Source organism: Eumetopias jubatus, unplaced genomic scaffold (genome assembly GCF_037043125.1).
Source record: "Eumetopias jubatus isolate StellerSeaLion01/CBP00866 unplaced genomic scaffold, mEumJub1_p1.0 scaffold_15, whole genome shotgun sequence".
Classification (NCBI taxonomy): domain Eukaryota; kingdom Metazoa; phylum Chordata; class Mammalia; order Carnivora; family Otariidae; genus Eumetopias; species Eumetopias jubatus.
This window is the reverse complement of record NW_028274821.1, coordinates 83,268,207-83,290,203: the sequence shown is the minus strand read 5'-3', so window position 1 is coordinate 83,290,203 and position 21,997 is coordinate 83,268,207. Positions and strand designations below refer to the sequence as shown.

The following is a 21,997-nucleotide window of genomic DNA, read 5'->3' as shown; positions in this document are numbered from 1 at the left end:
TATCCCACTGGAATGACGGTGAAATAAAAACATTTTCAGATAAAGAAGTCTAAGAGTTAATGACTTTAGTAGATCGACACTAAAAGAAATGTTAAAGTAAGTTCTTCAGATTGAAGGCAAGTAAGATCAGACAGGTACCTGGTTCTTGAGGAAGAAATGAAGAGCAAGAAAAATGATAAATACGTGGGTAAAAATAAAAGACAATTTTTCCTCTTAATATGTTTAAAATACACATGACTGTTTAAAGATGTTAAGTGATAGCTTGATGATATATCAGCCTCAAAAATAGTTTCTCCTTTCTTATCTATACCTCCCTCCCATATTTATAGAAAAGCATAGTACCTGTTTTAGTTTCAAAAAGAAATTTTCAGTAGTACTACGTTTGCTGAAGGGCCAGAATAATCTTTCATTAGGTGAGCAAACACGGACTTTTGTCTCTATGAGAAATCGAACAGGCTCCTGTACTTCTGTTATTACCAAATCAACAGCTGTGGTCATAAACAGCACTTTATCTAGAAAGAGAGGGGGGGAGAAGCAAATAAAAAAATGGAAATATCTTTGCTCATATAATTAATGTAAAATTACTTTTCTCACAAACTTTCAAGATAGCTTAAGGTAATCCATTAATTAAATCAAAATCTAGAATAATCAGATAAATTGCTGTTTTGAAAACCCTTTTTCTGTATTGAGAATTCTTTGCTTGGGTAGACTCCTTGGAATTAGTGACAGCATTACATAAAAGTTTATGAAATGTCTGTCAGACTGATCTGCAAAAGTGGCATACGGCCTCTTCATGCCACTCTCACCAACACTGGGAATTCTCAACTTTTAAAATCTTGGTTAACTTACCCATTTATCTATAGTGCTATGAGTAAAAATGAAGGGGAAAAAAATAAATGCTCAACAGGAGGCACTAGTTAAGCAAATAATGTTACATTTTCAGGATAGAATATTATACAGCCACTAAATGGCATTCAGGAAGAGTAGGAAATAACTTGAAAAAGGTGGTTTCTGCACAAAATATCTGAAAAGCTACATAAGAAACTGATCACAATGGTCCTCTTGGGGTGGGGCCCTGAGGACTATGGTCAATTTTTACTTTCCCCTCTATATCCTTTTAACTTTTAACCATATGTACATATATTATCTCTCCATAAAAATAAAATTTAGAATTCTGTATATAAATAAGTACATGAATAGAAAAAGGAAGCAGGGAAGTGAAAAATTGAGAGGGAGGGAAAAATAAGTGGGGAAAAATGATACTTTGTTTATAGGTCAAATTTAATAATAAATTCAAAGACCTATACAAGTTCTTTGGTTTCACCAGAATTAAAAAACACTGATATTTGTCAAATAAGTGGTCCTAAGGTTTGGATATCTTTTTGGGACTAAAATTTCTGTTCATGATATCAATAATCTGCATCACCTTTAGGAGTTTCTTCATTTACAACTTGAAAAGGTAGAGATTTTGGATTCCAGCTCCCAGTGATAACATAGGACTTTCCATCTGAACTTTTGCCCATAGATTCCTAAAGAAAATAGTAAAAACAAACATTAATGCCAAATAAAGGAACAACAGCTAGTTCCCATTTTGCTGCCTTTAAAAAACAGGAGTCATAAAAATGTAAAAATATGAAAGAGGGTCAGATATTTTTTAAAAAGCAGAAATATATGTGAATGAGACGACTGCAGTTAAAATTAAAGATGTGCCAATTATTTATGCAATTGCTCCTGAAAAATTATAAAGTAAATGCTTATAAATCATATCAAATTCTGCAAATTTAGAGAAATGTACCACCTGAATCTATGCTGAGTTCTTCTGTCAAGTGCATAATTATCACATAAATTTTAGTTTTGAAAATAAAGATTTTCAAATAGCAATACTAATACCACCTACTTTTAAAAAACTCATGATAGTTTGTAAACACTTCCCTCACGAACTTTCTCTTTGATTCCAACTTCAACTTTAAATTATAAATAAGGATTATCCACCATTATACAGTGAAGAAACCGAGGCTGAGACTAAACAGATCTAAGGTCAGACTAGTAAATATTAAGTCAGAAATAAGGAAATTCTTTATCTTTGTTTATTGCTATTACAGCTCACAAGAACACCTTCACAAAAGTGCTTTACCATCAGATTCAAGTGAGATAAAGTGAAACCTTTATCAAGGAAATAGTGTATAACCTTAAAAAGAAAAGCAATCCTTACCAAATCTAACAAGTGCATGTCACTATTTCGTACATCTTTTCCTGGGCTAAGGAGAAGACCAAAACACCTGCAAAGAAAGAACAGGCATAAATTTGGAAGAAAGATAACACAAAAAAGATATTTAAACTAGGTCATTTAAAATTCTTATTGATGGATAAAGGACACATTAAAATTATCAATAAATTAGCATTGCCCAAATAACCTTACTTCTTTTACTTACAGAAACCAATTCTCTTGTCTTTTATTATCACATAGCTGAAGTCAGCATATTAGCTGACGATTTATGGGAGCTAATTCAAAGTGAACGAAGTACTCACTTCAATAACAAAAAGAATTCCCCAGAGAACAAAATTTTTGCAAATATATTTTTGAATATAGTATATGGTTACTCCACTGGATAAAAACCAGAATTTATATTTAAGCTGAATTTACTAAAAATGTTTACCTTTCAATGGCCAGTTCTTTATTAGTTGTTTGTTGCACATAGATGACAATCTTCTTATCCGTTCCTTGGCGAAGTTTAAAGCACTGTCTGTCCTTCTCTTTAGGAACTGCACTGTAGAACAACATGTTTCATTAATTTTGCAGAGTATTTTCTTGTGACATATACTAGAACAACCTCTCTTGAATCTAGGATTCTTTTGTATGCCTGGTTTTCAAGTCATCACAGAAATTTAAAAATCATCTACCTCTTGATGTGAAAATATTATCATTACTGTATGTAATCCACTAAACAATTGTAAGAGCTAGAAAAAACTCATGCTCCCTAAAATGTGGCTTTAATTTTCTGTTGTGAAATTAAGTTAGATATCTGACTTAGCATGGCATCTAGCACGTAGGCACTGAAAAAAAACATTAGTTTTCTTTCCTTTCAATTTAGTCATTTTTTTTTACAAATATTTATTGCCTTATTTGTTTAAATATGTAATAAAGAAAAAATACTTAAACATCCTTTGAATTCCAAAACAAGGTACCTTCAAAAAATAATAGAGATAAGGAAAATTAAGGCCAACAGTAAGCTGTTGCTTAATGTTTCCCTTAAGCAGTGATAACCTTATTATTCACCTGTGCAATAACTATAAAAATAATACTAATGATATAGTTAAACATCACCTTAAGAAAAAAGTTGAAAATATTCTTAAAATTAGAGTTTACCAAAATAATCCCCTACTCTCCCACACACCACTTTCTCTGGCTCCTTTGTTCTCAAAAGCAAACATCTGCCAATGGCAATCAGCCAATATGCAGCAAATACAAATTATGTCTTCGTAGTGTACAACTATAAAATAATGGTAGCAGAACCATTAAAAGATACTATAAAAGGCTACGTGAGAGTTCTAGGTACCTACTCAAACGAAAAAGTGGCTCTGAAAAATTAAATTAGTTGTCTGTTTTTTGTTGTGTTTTTTTTAAATAAAATTAGTTTGAAGACCATCTGTATTTATAGAGTAACCAATTCAAAAACACTCTATTATCAAACTAAGATAAGAAAATCAAAGAATCGGGGTGCCTTGCTGGCTCAGTCAGTGGAGCATGTGACTCTTGACCTCACGGTTATAAGTTCAAGCCCCATGTTGGGTATAGAGATTACTTTAAAATAAAATCTTAAAAAAAAAAAGAAAACCAAAGAATCTTAGCAAAGGAGTCTGGAAATGACAAACATGTACAAAGAAAAACTTCTGCATACCAAACTTCAATATTTATGACTGACAGAATTTTCACCTATAGGGATATAGACAGATCTCAATTTTCAACTGATAACAGATACACTAGTCTTTATGTTCAGCAGATGCTGACACAGAAATAAATATAATCCCATCTCTTAGCAGTATTTAAAACAACAACAGATATAAAGTTGTCTCTGGTGTCCTAATGCTGAAGTACAAGGAAAAGCCACATTAACAGGAAGCAGAGTGGAGACTGTAAAGAGTGAAGTTCACTTCACTGCTGTCAGGGAGTTTAGATTTTAGATTTTATTTCTAGTCTTGTCATCGTATCATTGAATAGATCCACCCCAATAATTCTACATTGACTTCCTACTATATAAATTACAATACTGAGATCCAGGCTTAACATCCCTGGGCTTCTTTACCTATAAAACAAGGAAAGTATGAAATACCCAGCATACCTAATAGGGTTATATGGTAGAATAAATAAAACAAAAAAGTGCTTTGAATGGTATAAATGAAAACGCTCCATCTTCCTAAGGGCTAAATTGAAAGTAGGTTTCTAACATTAATAATATAAGAATTATACTTTTCCAAGGATGAAAAGAAGAGCATTAATTCTTGTCACAATACTTTGTATTTATGTTAGAGTAAATCTATCTTGTGCTATGGTTACTTACATATACCTGTATTTTTTGGATAGGTGTTAAGTCATATGGTATATCACTGTATTATGTTCTTAGTGAAATATAACGAACATACATTATATTAATTTGAGGTGAATAACAATGCTTTGACATTTGTATATATTGTGAAATGCATCATATTTTAATTATTCTGGTGAACATTTAATTTCCACTTTTTAATTTTGTTATTATAAACAGTATTAAGGGGGAACATCCATCTTGATAATTCTTTAAGTACCTCGATGATGTTTCTGCAAATAAATCCCTGGACATATTACAGAATCACTGGAAAAAACAACTGCATTTGGCCAGTTCAAATCTGATAAAAAGAGGCTTACTTTTCAATAAGTTCATCACTATAATAAGGCCACAAAACACTATTTTCTACTATAAACTACAAATTCAATAAAACCATGTAACAAAAAAAGAACAAAGCCCTGACAAATGTGAAGAGCAAATGACAATCTAGGGATTTTCTGTATAGCACTTCCTTGGTATGAGGGTGAACAGAACAGGGATGATTGTGATTACGACCATTCTACCTTGAACATGCCTGAGTCCAAAAGCAAGAGAACTAGTTCTAGTGCTTCTGAGAGATCTTAGACATCGTTCCTATTTGTAATTGAAATTTATAAATGGGATCTACATAAATTTCTTTACTAAAGGGGAAAAATGCAGTTTAAAGAAACTTTTGTTCCTTAAAAAGGAAAAAAATTGTTACAAACTTTATAGATTATAATTTCCACTTCCTGGGGCAGGCATACATACTGTGGGAAGCAGCACATCCCAACAGTTGCTGTGAGAACAGAAATACAGCTGATGAGAGGGCACAGATACAGTGTCTAATACTTCAGTGCACAAATCAAAGTTGAAGCTGCATTGTAAATGAAATCGGCCACCAGATGGCATGAGAATTCCAAAAATTTTTGCAGGGAGACCAAGAGTTCTCAGTTGTTCAAATAAATAAACCAGTCATCATTGTGCTTTCTAATTTGAAAGCAAAATAGAAATCACTCACATTTTAATGCTATTTTATTTTACCCATTTTATGAGGTAGTCATGAAGGAAAGAGACTTTGAATATGCAACTGTCAATTATGATCCAAGAAGCACCTAATGTGTGATATGGGTTAAAAACAAAACAAAACAAAACAATCATCTCGTGACCGTAGTATTTTAAAGTTAGAAAGCACTTTAGAGTCTAGCCAGCTTATTTTCTAAGTAAGGGAACTACTGCCAGGAGATAAAGAAACTTGGAAAAGTTCACAGTGTTAATAGCAGCAATAATTAACTAAATCTAAGTCTTTATTTCTATTCTAGGGTTCTTTCCACTACTCAAAAAAAGTACCATTTTACTTAAAAGCCCAAACCAATTATTTCTGACCATACATGCAAGGTTAAGACTTCAGACACAGACCTCATTTCTCCTCATCCCCAATGTGTTCAGATAAACTATAATGGAAAACCTGATGTCAACAGCCTTAAGATCTTTAGATTATTAAAACAAATTAACCAGCTACAAATCCAGCAGGCTTAGCTTCTGTCATATTTCATAACAGCAGTCGGCCAGTTACTTTGAGTCTAGAAGAACAAAGTAACGTGACATATTTCCCCACCGAAAGAATTTAATAGCTTTAAAATTCTTCAAATCTTGCCTCTTGAAGAGAGAAATTAAGAAAACAGTGCCATTTACAACTGCACCAAAAACAGTAAAATACCAAAACAGTGAAAGACCTATGCTCTGAAGATAACACAAACAGAAAGATATTTCATGCTCATGGATTGGGAGAACATGTCCATATTACCCAAAGCAATCTACAGATTTAATGCAATCTCTATCAAAATACCAACAGCATTTTTCACAGAACTACAACAAATAATCCTAAAATTTGTACGGCATCATAAAAAACTCTGAATTAGCCAAAGAAATCTTGAAAAAGGAGAACAAAAATGAAGGTATCAAATCACAGATTTCAAAATGTATGACAAAGCTGTTGTAAGCAAAACAGTATGGTACTGGCACAAAAACAGACACATAGATCAATGGAAAAGAATAGAGAGCCCAGAAATAAACCCACAATTATATGGTCAATTAATCTTAGACAAGGAGTAATGAATATACAATGGGAAAAAGACCATCTCTTCAACAAATGGTGTTGGGAAAACCGGACAGGAATATTCAAAACAATGAAACTGGACCACCTTCTTACACCATACACAAAAATAAACTCAAAATGGATTAAAGACCTAAATGTGAGATCTGAAACCATAAAAATCCTAGAGGAGAGCACAGGTAGTAACTTCTCTGACACTGGTCACAGCAACATTTTTCTAGATATGTCCCCTAAGGCAAGGGAAGCAAAAGCAAAAATAAACTATTGTGACTACATCAAAATAAAAAGCTTCTGCACAGTAAAGGAAACAATCAACAAAACTAAAAGCCAACCTTCTGAACTGGAGAAGATATCTGCAAATGATACATCCAATAAAGGGTTTGTATCCAAAGTATATAAAGAAATTATACAGGACACCTGGGTGGCTCAGTCAGTTAAGCACCTGCCTTCGGCTCAGGTCATGATCCCAGGGTCCTGGGATCGAGTCCCGCATCGGGCTCCCTCCTCAGTGGGGGGCCTGCTTCTCCCTCTGCCTGTTGCTGCCCCTGCTTGTGTGCTTGCTCTGACAAATAAATAAATAAAATCTTAAAAAAAAAAAGAACTTATACAATTCGACACCCAAAAAACAAATAATCCAATTTAAAAGAGGACAGAAAACATGAAAAGACACTTCTTCAAAGATGACATACAGATGGCCAACAGACACATGAAAAGATAGATGCTCAACATCACTCATCATTGGGGAAATGCAAATCAAAACCACAATAAGATACCACCTCACACCTGTCAGAATGGCTAGTATCAAAAAAGACAAGAAATAACAAGTGTTGGTGAGGATATGGAGAAAACGGAACCCCGGTGCACTACTGGGGGTAAAGCAAACTGGTGCAGCCACTGTGGAAAACAGAACTATCTTATGATCCAGTAATTTCCCTACTGGGTATTTACCCAAAGAATATACAAACACTAATTCCAAAAGATATATGCACCCCTATGTCTACTGAAGCATTACTTAAATAGCCCAATCAGGAAAGCAGCCCAAAGTGCCCATCAGTAGATGAATGGATAAAGAAGATGTGGGGGGTGTGTGTATACACAAAAATGCATACCATGGAATATTACTCAGCCATAAAAAAGACAAAAAATGAAAAGAAATCAGCTTTTTTCTGATTTCACTTAGCATTATAACCTCATCCATGCTTTTGCAAATGGCAAGATTTCATTCTTTTTTTATGGCTGAACAATATTCCATTATATGTATCACATCTTCTTTATCCATTCATCTATTGATGGACACTTGGGCTGCTTCCATAATTAGAGAAACACAAATACCATATGATTTCAATTACACATGGAATTTAAGAAACAAAAGGAACAAAGGTAAAAAGAGACAACTCAAATATCAGACTCTTAACTATACAGAACAAACTGATAGTTACCAGAGGGAGGGACGTGAGTGGGATGGGTAAACTGGTGATGGGTTTTAAGAAACCACTTATTGTGATGAGTGCTGAGTATAGTTTTTAAATCTCTGTATTATGTACCTATTTTTAGTATATGTGCTGCCGAAGCGAGCACTGTATTACGTACCTGAAACTAATATAACACTGCCTGTTAATTATACTGAAATTAAAATTTTTAAAAATTTAAATAAAAAAATCTTTCCTCTGCAAATTTGCCTATTTCCTTTTATCATTTACAATATAAAAAAACTCTACCTATAAAAGCAATCATTTTATACATGAAAGTTATATAATCTGACCCAGAGTTTCCCTTGAACCACAGATACAGCATGTTAATACAAACTTGAAAAAAAAAAGGCAGAATAAAATACCCTACCTAAAATAACCTTTACCATCATCTTCTTTTATTTCTAAAGACACAGAGAAGGTAAAGATGTCACTGTCAGGAGTTTGGGGTGCAGCAGTTGCTGAAAGTGGGGTCTGCTTGGCGGAACGGCGGAAGGCAGTGGCAAAACTGTAAAGTATCCGGCTTACCTACAACAGACAAGTTAGAAAATGGGCTGTTACCAGAAAAAACAAAATAACCTTTATTAAGGCTGAAGGTTACCTATTTTGTGTGTGTGTGTTGGGGGTGGGGGATAATTCATCTTTCCCCCATGGATTTCTTTTGGTAAATAATTTGTTAGGCCTAGAAAGCAAGCAACACTAAAAATGGCCAGAGAAGGGGTTTTAAAAAAGAAATGGTTATAAACACAAGAAATCCAACTGAAAAATAATTTCCAAAATTGTTAAAAACATTCTGAATATATTATAAATAAAAAAAAATCCTACAAGATTAGCTTTAAAAGAACAGTTTGGAAATGTGTCACTCCTGAAACCAAGATGCCTACATCAAGAAGCAGTCCTAGTCTCTGACACTCTTAGCAACAAGGTTCTGGTTACCCAAACTTCTAGTTTCTTTATATTTCAGCCCATCAGGCTGGGATGAATAAAACAGCAACGAATTTCATTTGGCTTATTAAGTGACCATAATAAATACCGCAATTAACTTCAACACAGTGAGGGTACAGGTGAAGTTTCATTTGCAGACACTTTTCTGGTAAGGACTTACAGCTTCTTGTATTTCGCACCGGAAGACATGTATTCTGAAGAGCTCTGCATTGTAATGACTTTCAGTGAAAGCAAAACAGTCACTCTCAGGAGTTCCATCATGCCCTCTGACACAGAACAGGATTTTGTAGATAGGGTAGTTTGCTATTTCAGTGTTTGTCTGAGGATCTAAGAGTCTGTTCAGGAAAAAAAGTTACAGAGAGCTTAGAGAGATTATGGACTATTTTCACTATATCCATATTATGATTCGAGACTCATCATTCTAGCAAGATCATATAAACCATTTTTGGTATGCTAATCATATTCTTGTTTTTGTTTTTGTTTTTTTTTATTTATTTGACAGAGAGTGACAGCGAGAGTGGGAACACAAGCAGGGGGAGTGGGAGAGGGAGAAGCAGGCTTCCCGCCGAGCTGGGAACCTGATGAGGGGCTCGATCCCAGGACACTGGGAACATGACCTGAGCCGAAGGCAGACGCTTAATGACTGAGCCACCCAGGTGCCCCAATCTTAAGTCTTAATAAGTAAGTCATATGTGGGGGCGCCTGGGTGGCTCAGTCGTTAAGCGTCTGCCTTCGGCTCAGGTCGTGATCTCAGGGTCCTGGGATCGAGCCCCGCATCGGGCTCTCTGCTGGGCGAGAGGCCTGCTTCTCCCTCTCCCACTCCCCCTGCTTGTGTTCCCTCTCTGTGTCTCTACCTGTCAAATAAAATAAAATCTTTAAAAAAAAAAAAAAGTCATATGTAGATTCCTGAAGTTATTAATTACATAATTCCATGGTATTAAAACCTACATAATCTTATGCTTTAGGGAGGCAAGCAGAAAGACAAAGAATAAGTACACAGGTTTCTCCTATATAGTCTGTACCTAAATAAAGACTAGATCAATGGGTAAATTAGACTACCAAAATGAATCATTAAAGCTGTGTTTCTCATTACCTCCTAAAAAATGACCTAATCTGCTGTATTATTTAAAAAATAAAAAACTGATGTACTTTCTCAGAGTGAAACATATTCTTCTGATTCATGGCAAATAAGAGTGTACAAAATGTTAACACCTAAAAAAAGATAATTACTAAAATCAAAAGGATGCCATTTACTGAAAATCAAAGGTGTGTCATTCATTCAAATATGTATTGGTTCACAAATACTTCCATGATACCTACAATATTCCAGGTTCTGTTCTGGACGCTTAAGACACAAATATGAAAGTAATGAAAAGAAACTGCAATTTCAACACTAAATGGGCAGGGCCATTAATGAGGAAAGCCCAAGGGTCCCTGTGCATAATGGAAATACACAGGAAGGGGACCTAATTCACATTCAAAGGCACTTTCATGAAAACTCTGGAAACATGGGCAAGAGAAACTGGTTTTTGTATGTCTACAGAATTAAAATGTATCAGAACAAAGTATAACTTCAGCTGGGTAATAACTACTAAGAAGGACATAGAAATGAGCACTAAACAAATTTTATGAGAAGTTTCACATTAACAGGGGCACCTGGGTTGCTCAGTCTATTAAGCATCCGACTCTTAATTTTGGCTCAGGTCATGATCTCAGGGTCCTGGGATCGAGCCCTGCATCAGGCTCCATGCTCAGTGGGGAGTCTACTTGAGGAATCTCTCTCCCTCTTCCTCTGCCCCTTCCCCCACTCGTGTGTGCATGCTCTAAAATAAATAAATCTTTTAAAAAATGCTGATTCTGATATGTCAATATTATTATTGATTCTAATATGTTCTGTTAGATTCAATATGAAACTTCATATTGAACTACTGTGTCAAGCTAGTATCTGTACTGGTGGAACAGAGGAAATATATATACTTTCAGATCAACATATTTCAATATGTTATCTCCAAAACATTTAAATTTTTAATGTACCCCACACAACTAGGGTGGGGAAGAATATAAAAAACTGTTCAAATGAGTGACTAATTTTCATCTGGGTCACAATCCTTGGAAGACATAAGTGCCAGGTGAATTAAACATTACATGAATAAAATAATTATGTATTTTGTTCACTACCGCTTCTTTCTAAATCTGTAGGGCAGAAATCTGATCTGAACATTTCAAGAAACTGGTCTTACCTCACAGTTCCTTCAGATACATTCGGCACTGACAGGGTTACATCTAGGGAAATCTGACACTGGCTTCTTAAGATGGACATCATCCTTAAGGCTTCCACTTCACTCCTGGGAGCATTTACTGAGGCACAGCCTAAATAAGTTAGTTTGCTGAAAACTACACTGTCCTCATCAGCAGCTGGTGTGAAAGGACTTGACCCTTCAGAATCTGAAAGAAATGGTAATGGAAAGTTACTTTCATTTTAGTATTTTGTTGACATGAATACCAAGTAAAAACCTAAAAGTTACACTTAGGTCTACAATTAAGAACTAATGAGATAATATGTCATTGCCCCAGAAGAACTGCCCATTAAAGCCAGAAATTTCACATTAAAACTGTCACTAACACCAAAATTTTTAGGGATTGCTTTACTGTCATTCCCAAATCTAAAATGTGATCTGCAGTTAGATCTGATTTACATTTTTGCTTCTTCTAATTTGTTTTGACTTTATAATTTACATTTAGGTCAAAAATATATTTAGCATTTTGCCACTGTGAAAAATCCTATCTCTGTCTTCTTCCTGATCTGTATTGCTTTATTTCTCTCATTCATCATCTTAGCCACTTAATGTTCTCCCAATACCCGTGGTTTCCCTTTCCCAATAAAGCTGCATAGTTTTAACACTCTATTTTTCCCAATGAGCCTTTATAATTCCCCTATTCCTCCTCTTCTGTGGTGCCTTTTGGCTCCCTTTTAAAAAAACCTGGCAACTACTCCCAAAGAGCTATCTATACAGACCTGCAGCAAATATCTCTTCCCCTAGCATTACTCCTCCACATCTCCAACACTGTACTCAAATTCCTTCTTCCTTGGAAAAATCTTGAAACGTTCTGAAATAAGACTTCCTCAATGTCATTTAACTGCTGTTATCTCTTCCTTTGATATCAATGACATACATTTAAAGGAAAATGAGAATGGTACATATACCTACCCTTCTCACATCCTCCTAAATCTAGAATCTGAACATTCTAGAAAACACAGATAATGGTTTTTGCTTGCTCTGAATCAAACCTAGTATAGGGTAGGCACTCACATATTAAAAACAATAACCTTCAGTTAAGCAAGCAATGCAGCAGTCCTAACCTCCTTGTCCAGGTTTCACTGGCAAGCTCATCTCTGGTTTTTGGAGCCCTACTAATGGCACAGGGTTAATGGTGGATGAAGCTGAGAGTTGGTTAGAAAGAGGTCCATCTCCTTCACCATCCAGTTGCGACCTTTCCACAAGTTCCTTGTCCCCTGGCTGGTCGTCCATTGGAGGATCCATCAGCACATCTGCTAGCTCTTTTTGCAGCTGCTGCTCACTTCCATTCCCTATAATCTAAGGGTCACAAATACACACAATCAGCAAAGTGAGAAAGAAAGGCCAGTACTAATTCAAATGGGTCCGTATTCTAGAGAAAATCATCAGCATTTCTTTTGATACAAAGATATCTTCTGAATGTTTTTCAAAAACAGAATAAATCAGGATCTGCAATAAATAAGAGCTGCAGCTGCTCTCTTAATTCTTTTTTCATGGAAAAAGTGTATAGTGAATTTGAGATTATTGCCCAGAAATGTATGTGACAGTGTTCCTGAAACTTTTCTACAGTGGCGTCAACTAACAATTAAAATATCTGTAATCTTACTTGTCTGGTGAGAAATCATCTGTTAAGAGGCGTATCTTTAGGGGCTTCTTTAATCTTTAAGAAACAGGGAAAATGTGTTTGCTTGCAAAAGTTATCATAGAAACAGACTGATTAGGTAATAAATTTTCACATGTATTTTACCACTCCTACTATATAAAAGTCAGTCTCTTGTAATTCTAAGGGAGACTCCTTTGATATGAACAGTTTCTTAAAGTTCTGAGGCACCTGAATAAAGCTGGTATGTATAAAATGGCCTGAGGAGAAGCATTCCATTTCAGTGTCAAGTGTTTTTCTAGAGTCATGATGGTTTATTATTAGTTGCTCAATAAGGAAGTAAACAAGTGCAAAATCAAGAGAAGACTGACCGATGTTAAGGAAAACCACAAGTGACAAAACCCAGTATTGTCACTAAATGCTTATTCAAGAAACACTAAAAAAAATTTAACAAAACAAGTTAGAAAAAGTCATGATGAAGAAAGGGGGCTGATTTAGGAGGCTTTCTGAAGACTAAAACCTGAAAAAAAGGTAAAATGGGTGGGGCTAGGAGACTGTTTTAAAAAGAATGAGGTCCTTCCAGTCAAATCAACACAAAAGTTAGAAGCAAAATTCCAATAATAACAGACATACCTCTGGACTACCAAAGAACTCAGTTCAAACATTTTTTTATAACTCTATAAGCTTCAAGTTCCTTTGGCTGTAAATTATAACTGAGAAACAGTCTTAAGTCTTTTTTGCTGACATTTTCCCAACGAAATCTAACATGTCAGCTACTCTTGCCTTGGAAATAAGGGCCACACAGGTGTTCAGCCTTGTGGCTTCAGTGACAATGTCTATTTCCCTGAACTTCATTTTATGTTTACAGTTACTGCTAATGGAACTACAAGTGGGTCAAGTAATTTTAATTGTTTGTTACGCCTGATCCTACACATCCATGAATGCAAATTTCTTCTTTCAGGAGTTCTACTTTCAGAAGTTTTTTAAGTCATCAAAAAAACAAACCACAGCTTAGTTCCAATTACCCTCTCATTCTTTCAGAACTGGAGAGCAATTACTCTATCACCTGCAGTAAACAAAAGATAGTCTAATTGAACCTAAACTGTTTTCTAAGGGGAAAAAGAACATAAGTAGGATAGTTACAGCTTCCTGAAGACAGATGGAAAAAAGATATTAGACTCCATGTTTGTGTAATTAGTAATAACTGGGGAGACTATCACCAAAAGAGTAAACTAAATCAAAGAGAAGACATTATATTTTACATGTTACAAAGTACTGTTTTGTTCTTTGGTTTATAGGGTAATTAAGCTCACGTTTCCTGTTGGATAGGGTGCCTACATTTTCATATATTCATCAATAAAAATACACCTAAGCCTGAAAGAAAACATGCTTATATGCTTATATTTTGTGTTTATACATGTTTATCTTGCATTCTTCTTTCGTTTATAAAGTCTATAAACATAAGAACTGCCTTCTACTTCCTCAACTCTTCCTTAAAGACTAGGAAAAAGAAATGTATACACACAAACATGCTGATTTTTAAAAGCTGTTTAAAGACAGCAATGCAACATATGCTTTGGATGATTAGGGTCAATACAGTACTCAACAATTATGTTAGATTTGTGAACCTTCAATTTAATTTCAAAATTACTGTCTGTGACATAATAATATACATACTTACACCAGTTTTCTTCGTTGTTTTTGTTTTATTTAAAAATTTTTTTTTATTAAGTAATCTCTATGCCCAACATGGGGCTTGAACTCATGACCCTGATATCAAGAACTGCATGCTCGATTGACTTAGCTAGCGAGGAACCCTGTTTGTTTTTTAAAGATCTTATTTATTTATTTGAGAGAGAGAGAGAGAGAGTGAATGAGAGAGAGATCATGAGCAGGGGGGAAATGGAGAGGGAGAAGCAGACTCCCCACTGAGCAGGGAGCCTGATGTGGGACTCGATCCCAGGACCCTGGGATCATGACCTGAGCTGAAGGTAGACGTTTAACCAACTGAGCCACCCAGGCGCTCATCCGTTGTTCGCTTTTTTTAAAGACAGTTTTCCCTAGGCTTATCTAGGAAACATTCAGCAATGCCTTTCAGGGTTCTCAAACTTTGGCATGCATCAGAAGCACCTGGAGAACTTTTAAGACACAAACTGTTGGGCCCCAAATGAATTCCAATTCAGTGAGTCTGGGTGGACCTGATAATCTGCATTTTTAAAAAGTTTCCAGGAGATGGTGATACTGCTAGTCTGGGGACCATGCTCTAAGAACTAACTTTAGGTTAATGGGTTTTTTTTTTTTTTTGAATGTTCGTGGCAGCTTTATTCCAGATATTGATCTTGGGGAATGGCTACACAGACTGTGGTACATTTAACAAATGGAGTGTTGCTCAACAACAAAAAGGAACAAATTCGTGACACAAGCAACACCATGGGTAAATCTCTAAAACATGCTGCATGAGAGAAGCCTTGCGTAACGCAGTATGCACTGTATGGTTCCAACTCTATGAAGTTCTAGAACAGGCAAAACTAATCCATGGTGGAAAAAATCAGAGTAGTAGCTGTCTCTGCATGTTGGGTAAGAGGGCAGATTGAGGAACATGAGACATTTTGGGATAATAGTAATGTAATTTTGATCGGAGTCTCCATTAAACAACTGTGCACATTTGTCAAAACTCGGAGAATGTTTGCCTAAAATGTGCATATATCATTGTGCATACCTAAAAAAAAATAGCTGTAAATAAAATGAAACTATTTAATGAAGTGCATGTTGAAGTATTTAGGGGGAAGTGTTCTTAACCATGACTACACAGCATAATAACAAATATTACCAGGAAGCATGTTAAAATTCAAATATGTGCTCCTCCCTCCGTCCTCTCAGGTCCCAACCTAACAAGTAAATCAGTCTCAGAGGTAGAGCCTGGGCATATGCATTTTGAAGAACCGCCACAGGTGATTTACAAAACAGTTGGCAGGTCAGATTAGGCCAGCAGACTGTAGTTTATTGACTCCTGGTATTGATGAATAGCTTAAACAAACCAACAACTACTTATCGCTATACTTCGTGTTGTAACAGAAAATAAACCCACTATTAATACGGTTTTCTGTTCCCTGATGCCAACAGCATTCTTTTTTTTTTTTTTTTTTTAAGATTTTTATGTATTTACTTGACAGAGACAGAGAGAGACACAGTGAGAGAAGGAACACAAGCAGGGGGAGTGGGAGAGGGAGAAGCAGGCTTCCTGCCGAGCAGGGAGCCGGATACGGGGCTCGATCCCAGGACCCTGGGATCATGATCTGAGCCGAAGGCAGATGCCTAACGACTGAGCCACCCAGGTGCCCTGCCAACAGCATTCTTAACAGATAACACAATCATCTCTAAAATAACACACTGCAATATTAGTCAAAGGGTAGACAAACAGATCAATGGAACAAAACAGAATCCAGAAATAGACTGACACATATATGGCCAATTGGTTTCAATAAAGTTGAGAAGATAATTTAATGGAGAAAGAGAATAAAAGAAATGGGACTGGAACAATTAACTTGACATCCATACCTATGCAAAAACATGAAGCTCAGCCAATACTTCACATCACATACAAAAATTAATGCAAAATGGATCACAGGTCTAAATGTAAATCCTAAAGCCATAAAACTTACAGAAAAAAAGGAAAAAACCTATGAAAATCCTGGAACACAGAGATTTTTAGTGACACAAAAAGTAGCATAAAAGAAAAAAAAATGATAGGGGTGCCTGGGTGGCACAGTCGGTTAAGCATCCGACTCCTGGTTCTGACTCAGGTCACATCTCAGGGTTGTGAGATTGAGCCCCTGCTTCAGGCTCTGCACTCAGCATGGAGTCTGCTTGAGACTCTCTCTCTCCCTCTCCCCCGGCCCCTTTCCCCTATGCTCTTGCTCTCTAAAATAAAAATAAATCTTTAAAAAAATGATAAAATATGCTTTATCAAAACTAGAAACTTCTGCTCAAAAGACACTTCAGAGAATGAAAACATAAGCCACAAGACTTGGAGAATATGTATCTGATGAAGGATTTATATCCAGAATGTCTTATAACTCAATAAGGAAACAAGCAACCCAATTTAAAAAAATGGGCATTTCACCAAAGGTATACAGATGGTTAACTAATAAGCACGTGAGAGAAACTCAATTCATTAGCCATTAGAGAAACTGAAACCGCCCTAGGATGCCTTCATATACCTATAAGATTGGCTAAAATTACATTCAAAACAATGCTAACAATACCAAGGATTGGCAAAGACACGTCATAACTGAAAAACTCTCATACACTGCTGGTGGGAATGCAAAATGGTAGACTCACTTCAGCTGTTTTTTGTAAATTTTATAGTTAAATATACACTTACCATATGACTCAGTCCTAGGTATTTACCCAAGAAAATTAAAACATGTCCTGACTGTGAATGTTTATAGCAGTATTATTCATAATCACCAAAAACTGAATATAAGTGTTTATCAACTGCTTAGTGGATAAACAAAACTTCCATATATCTATACAATGGAATACTACTCAGCAATAAAAAGGGATGAATTAATACATGCAATAGCATGGATTATTCCAAGTAAAATAAGCCAGACATAAAAGGCTACACCATACTATAAGATTACATTTATACAGCATCCTGGAAAAGCACAACTTCAGGGACAGAAATCAGATCACTGGTTGCCAGGAGCTGGGAAAGAGATAAGAGGATGGACGAAAAAGAAGCACAAAGGAAACTTCTGGAGTGATAAAAATATTCTGCATCTTAATTGTGGTGCTGGTGGTTATTATATAAGAGTTTGCACTCACTAAAGCTTATAGGACTGTACACCTAAAAGGGCTGCATGTTACTGTGTGTAAATTTTACCTCAATCAACTTAAAATAGAAAGGAGATATTCATGGTGGCGAAGGCTATGCATATGTGAAAGGAGAAGGGTTAAATGAGAAATCGGTATACCTTCTTCTCAATTTTGCTATGAACCTAAAACTGCTCTAAAAAACAGTCTATTTTTTAAAAAATAGAAAAAAACATGGTTTCTTCGAAAGATGCAATTTGAGAACACACTGTTCGTTTTTTCATCCATGGTTTTGTTTTTGATAATAACCTCATTTTACAGACTCTCCTGTGCCCACCTCATCTGCTGCCAAGATACACAAACAATCCCTAATATGTATAACTACAACCCCTTCCTCAACTGTCTACAGTTGAGAAGAAGAGAGAAATCTTCAGCCAGATACCCCAAACTTGGTATGTCCAACTTAAATCACTGTCTGAGCCTCCTCCTGTATCCTTTTTATTTTTTTTAATGAAGCTCCATGCCCAGTGTGGGGCTCGAACACACAACCCCAAGATCATGCTGTACCGACTGAGCCAGCCTGGTGCCATCTCTGCTTTTTTTTTTTTAATTAGTGAATTGCACTACTATCCACTTAGTGGGCCAATGAAAGAGCAAAATCACCCTTCACTCCTCTCATTCCCACATTACTCATAAATCCTACTGATCCTTGCTCAATTGTGCATTTTTTTCCTTCTTCTCTCTGCATAGGTAATACCACAGGACAGCTTATGTTCATTTTACATAAGCCTTCTATAAAGACAGGATTATATGTACGGATAATACAAGGGCCATATTTAGATTTGTGTCCATCTCCATGTAAACAAGAGTAAGAGAAGGAGGGGAGAGTACTTAAGAAACAGTCCCAAATTGAGAGAAAAAAACAGTAAATATAAAGTAGCCAATTTAGTAGCTATTGTAAACACAAACATAAATATTTGCAAGGACAGAGACTGCATGATGAATGATTTATTCATAATTCTGCTTACAAAGCAGGGTGGTAGTAAAAACTGGGGATAAGAGTTGGCTTGTGACACATCTCCAGGGGGCACCATTCACATACAGACCATGTGAACAGCAACCCCTTAAGGGTTGGCTGTACGGAGTATAGTCTGTGGAGCTGTACTTAGTAGTCCTACTTGAGCTCCACAGTAAGACAGAGCTGAGTTTGGGACATGGCTCTGACACTAACTCTGTTGGCTCTGGGCTAATTAACCTCTGGGAGCCACAATTGCCTCATCTCTAAAATGAAGGTGTTAATGTCTATCTCACGGGACTATCATGTCATGAGGGTTCAATGACACAATAATAATATGATTACAGGACATTTACTGTTTATAATTCAGGCACTGTATGTAATTTTTACAGGAATTATCTCATTTCTCACATCACAGTACCTGCCAATTAGTAAGCATACAATCAGTATCTCCTTACCCCACTTTCAGCTATTAAAAAAAAAATTTTTATTTTTAAGTTAATTTCTACACCCAGCCCCTACACGTGGGGCTTGAACTTACAACCTTGAGATTGAGTCGCATGCTCTACCAACTGAGCCAGCAAGTTGCCCCCCACTTTCAGCTATTTCTAAATAAACTCTGACCCACCTACTGGAGTTGAGGTTTGAAAAAAACAAATAATAAGTTAAAAAAAAAGTATTTGTTCTACTTTCCATTATCCAGAGAAAACTAAGAACACACCTATTTATGTGAAAGACCCATTACTGGAATAACATCTGTCCTTTCTAAATATATCAAATAAAAGTAATAATTTATATGGTAGAAGTGGCTACAGGTCTATTTCCTTAAGAGCAAAACTGCATTTATAGAAGCAAGGGACAAAATGTTTCAAAGGCAACAGCCAGAGTCATTTCCTGGTGTTAATTTTCTACTCCTAACTTTATAGCCCCTGTTTCCTGTCACCGCAACAATACCAGCCAGGTCCCATTTGATTTGACAGTTATCCAAAGCTACCTTAGGCAGTTTGGGATCTTTTTACAGTAGAGATTTTTGTCTTCAAGAAAGCATGCTTAGGAAATAACAGTGTGCACTTGAGAAAATCATAGACGATCAGAAAATTAAAGACAAATTTTGATGACCTACAGTTCCACTACTTGTGTCAGACTGTAATGAAAATATAAATGACAATGGTTCAGACAGTAATTTTACTCAGCTTCGGTGTAAAAACTAAGGCATTTTGAAACAAGTATATAAAGCTCAGTTTTATCAGAAAGCAAGGCACAAAATAACCAGAAGTCCCATTTGGATCCTGGAAAAGTATCCTTACTAATCTCAAATCCACTCACATACTTGTTCTGTGATCTTTGATAAATCACTAAATTACTTTGTGCCTCATTTATAAACTGCAGCTGTTTTGACTATCCATCTCTTTATCTTACTGTGTAAAGGAATGACCAGAAAAACAACCTAAATTACCATTAGGAATTATTAACATTAATTTAAAAAGGGAAAGGAGAAGGAAGAGTACCTTGTGAACTCATCCTAAAAAGTCAACTGAAGACAGACCCAAAGTATTTGTGACTGTGTTGCAAAGTAATGGGATTATGACTGGGTTTTACTTAACTTTTCTTATTGTCTGAATTTTCTGTATCAAGCACACATTATTTTTATAACTTCAGAAAACAAAACAAAAAAGGCTATTTGGGAGAAAAAGAAAAGTACATTTAATTCTACTATATGCAATGCTCCTGACCCTAGGCCCTTTATAATTCTCTTGCTCTTTCTACACATTACAGACTCACTTGAGTAATTCTTAATCATTCTTTAAGGTTTTGCTAAATTGTTACCTATGCTTTGCTCTTCTAGGCAAAAGTCAGATTGTCATATAATTCTGTTCATACCTACATTCTAGCACTTGATGAATTTTATCACGATGACATGGTTACTTATGTGTCTCCCTGCCATCGCCCTCATCCCCTTAATTAAACTGTGTGTTCATGGTTCAGTTACTTTGCTGAATAAAAGATCTGCATTAGAGGACAAGATCACCTGATACTAAAAACAAGTAATATCAGAAACTGAGAAGATTAGTTTAGGCAATTCTAAGTGAGGAGTGACTTTTGTATCAGCTATTTTAGTACGGTTTGGCAACTTGTTTCCAACTAAAATAATGTCCATTGGATTTTTGAAGAAGAAAAAGATTAAAATAAAATTTTAAATCCTCTAACTGAACTTTCCACCAAAGAAGTATTAGCTCATCAATGTACCTCCAACCAATATTTATAGAGTATCTTTGGTTAAGAACTAAGGGTATAAGATTCCTACACCAGAGAAGTCAGGTAAAGAAAATACAACATGTTCTGAATTTATGAAAAGTTCTCCGATTTTGATGTGAGTTGTCAAACCATTTTATGAAGAAAAATACCTGTTTTTTTCCTTTATAACTACACCATCACATAAAGCCTTTCTATAAAGGGCTTAACTAAAGCATTGTCTTCTCCAAGAAGGCTTCTCAGACTCCTCCCCCAAGCTGAGATAGGTTTCCATCCTCTCTGTTCTATAGCACCCTTTGTTAATCTCTACCGTAGCATATATCTATTAAAGTTGAAAATTAAATACAGTCACAATATCTCTACAGCTCCTCCATCAAGAGGTATAGTCTATTTCCCTAAACCCAAGAATCTGGACTGGCCCTGTGACTTGCTTTAACCAATAAAATGTGGCAGAAGTGACACCCTGTAATCTCTAAGCCTTAGCCTTAAAAGATGCATTACGGCTTCCACGTCTGCCCTAGGACCACCATGCTGCTGTGAAGAAGTCCAAGATTAAAGACCACACTAAAAGATTCAACCATCCCAATCCAGCCCAGTCACCAGTCAATGTACCAGATCAGTGAAGTTACATGAACCAAAACAAGACCAGCAAAACTACCCATGCAATGGACAAAATCATGAGAATAAATTGTTTCAAGCCACTCAATTCTGAGGTAATTTGTTACAAAGAAAAGATTAGTGCACACTACTGCAACAAGGATCCTAACAACTATCACCTACCCTAAGCTATAAGCATCTTGAAGATAGGAACCATGTCCAATTCACCTCTGTTTTCATTCAGCCTTTTAAGAGCTTCTCTTTGTGATGTTTGCCAGTTTCACTGTTATCCTGATTGGGACTCACACTGTTCCCTGAAGTGGAG

At 35.9% G+C, this 21,997-nt stretch overlaps 1 protein-coding gene across 13 annotated transcripts in view; it reads right to left on the bottom strand.

Moving 5' to 3' along the window:
- RABGAP1 (RAB GTPase activating protein 1) overlaps positions 1 to 21,997 on the bottom strand; it is a 178,634-nt gene that overhangs the window by 119,326 nt on the left and 37,311 nt on the right. For all 13 annotated transcript variants that reach the window (XM_088019038.1, XM_088019044.1, XM_088019045.1 and 10 more), the window contains 8 exons: positions 12,454 to 12,688; positions 11,333 to 11,537; positions 9,253 to 9,427; positions 8,518 to 8,675; positions 2,658 to 2,768; positions 2,213 to 2,279; positions 1,427 to 1,529; positions 343 to 512 (listed from right to left, as the gene is read on the bottom strand). In XM_088019038.1, the coding sequence (XP_087875164.1) occupies positions 343 to 512; positions 1,427 to 1,529; positions 2,213 to 2,279; positions 2,658 to 2,768; positions 8,518 to 8,675; positions 9,253 to 9,427; positions 11,333 to 11,537; positions 12,454 to 12,688 (1,224 nt within the window). The remainder of the gene's footprint in view (positions 1 to 342; positions 513 to 1,426; positions 1,530 to 2,212; positions 2,280 to 2,657; positions 2,769 to 8,517; positions 8,676 to 9,252; positions 9,428 to 11,332; positions 11,538 to 12,453; positions 12,689 to 21,997) is intronic.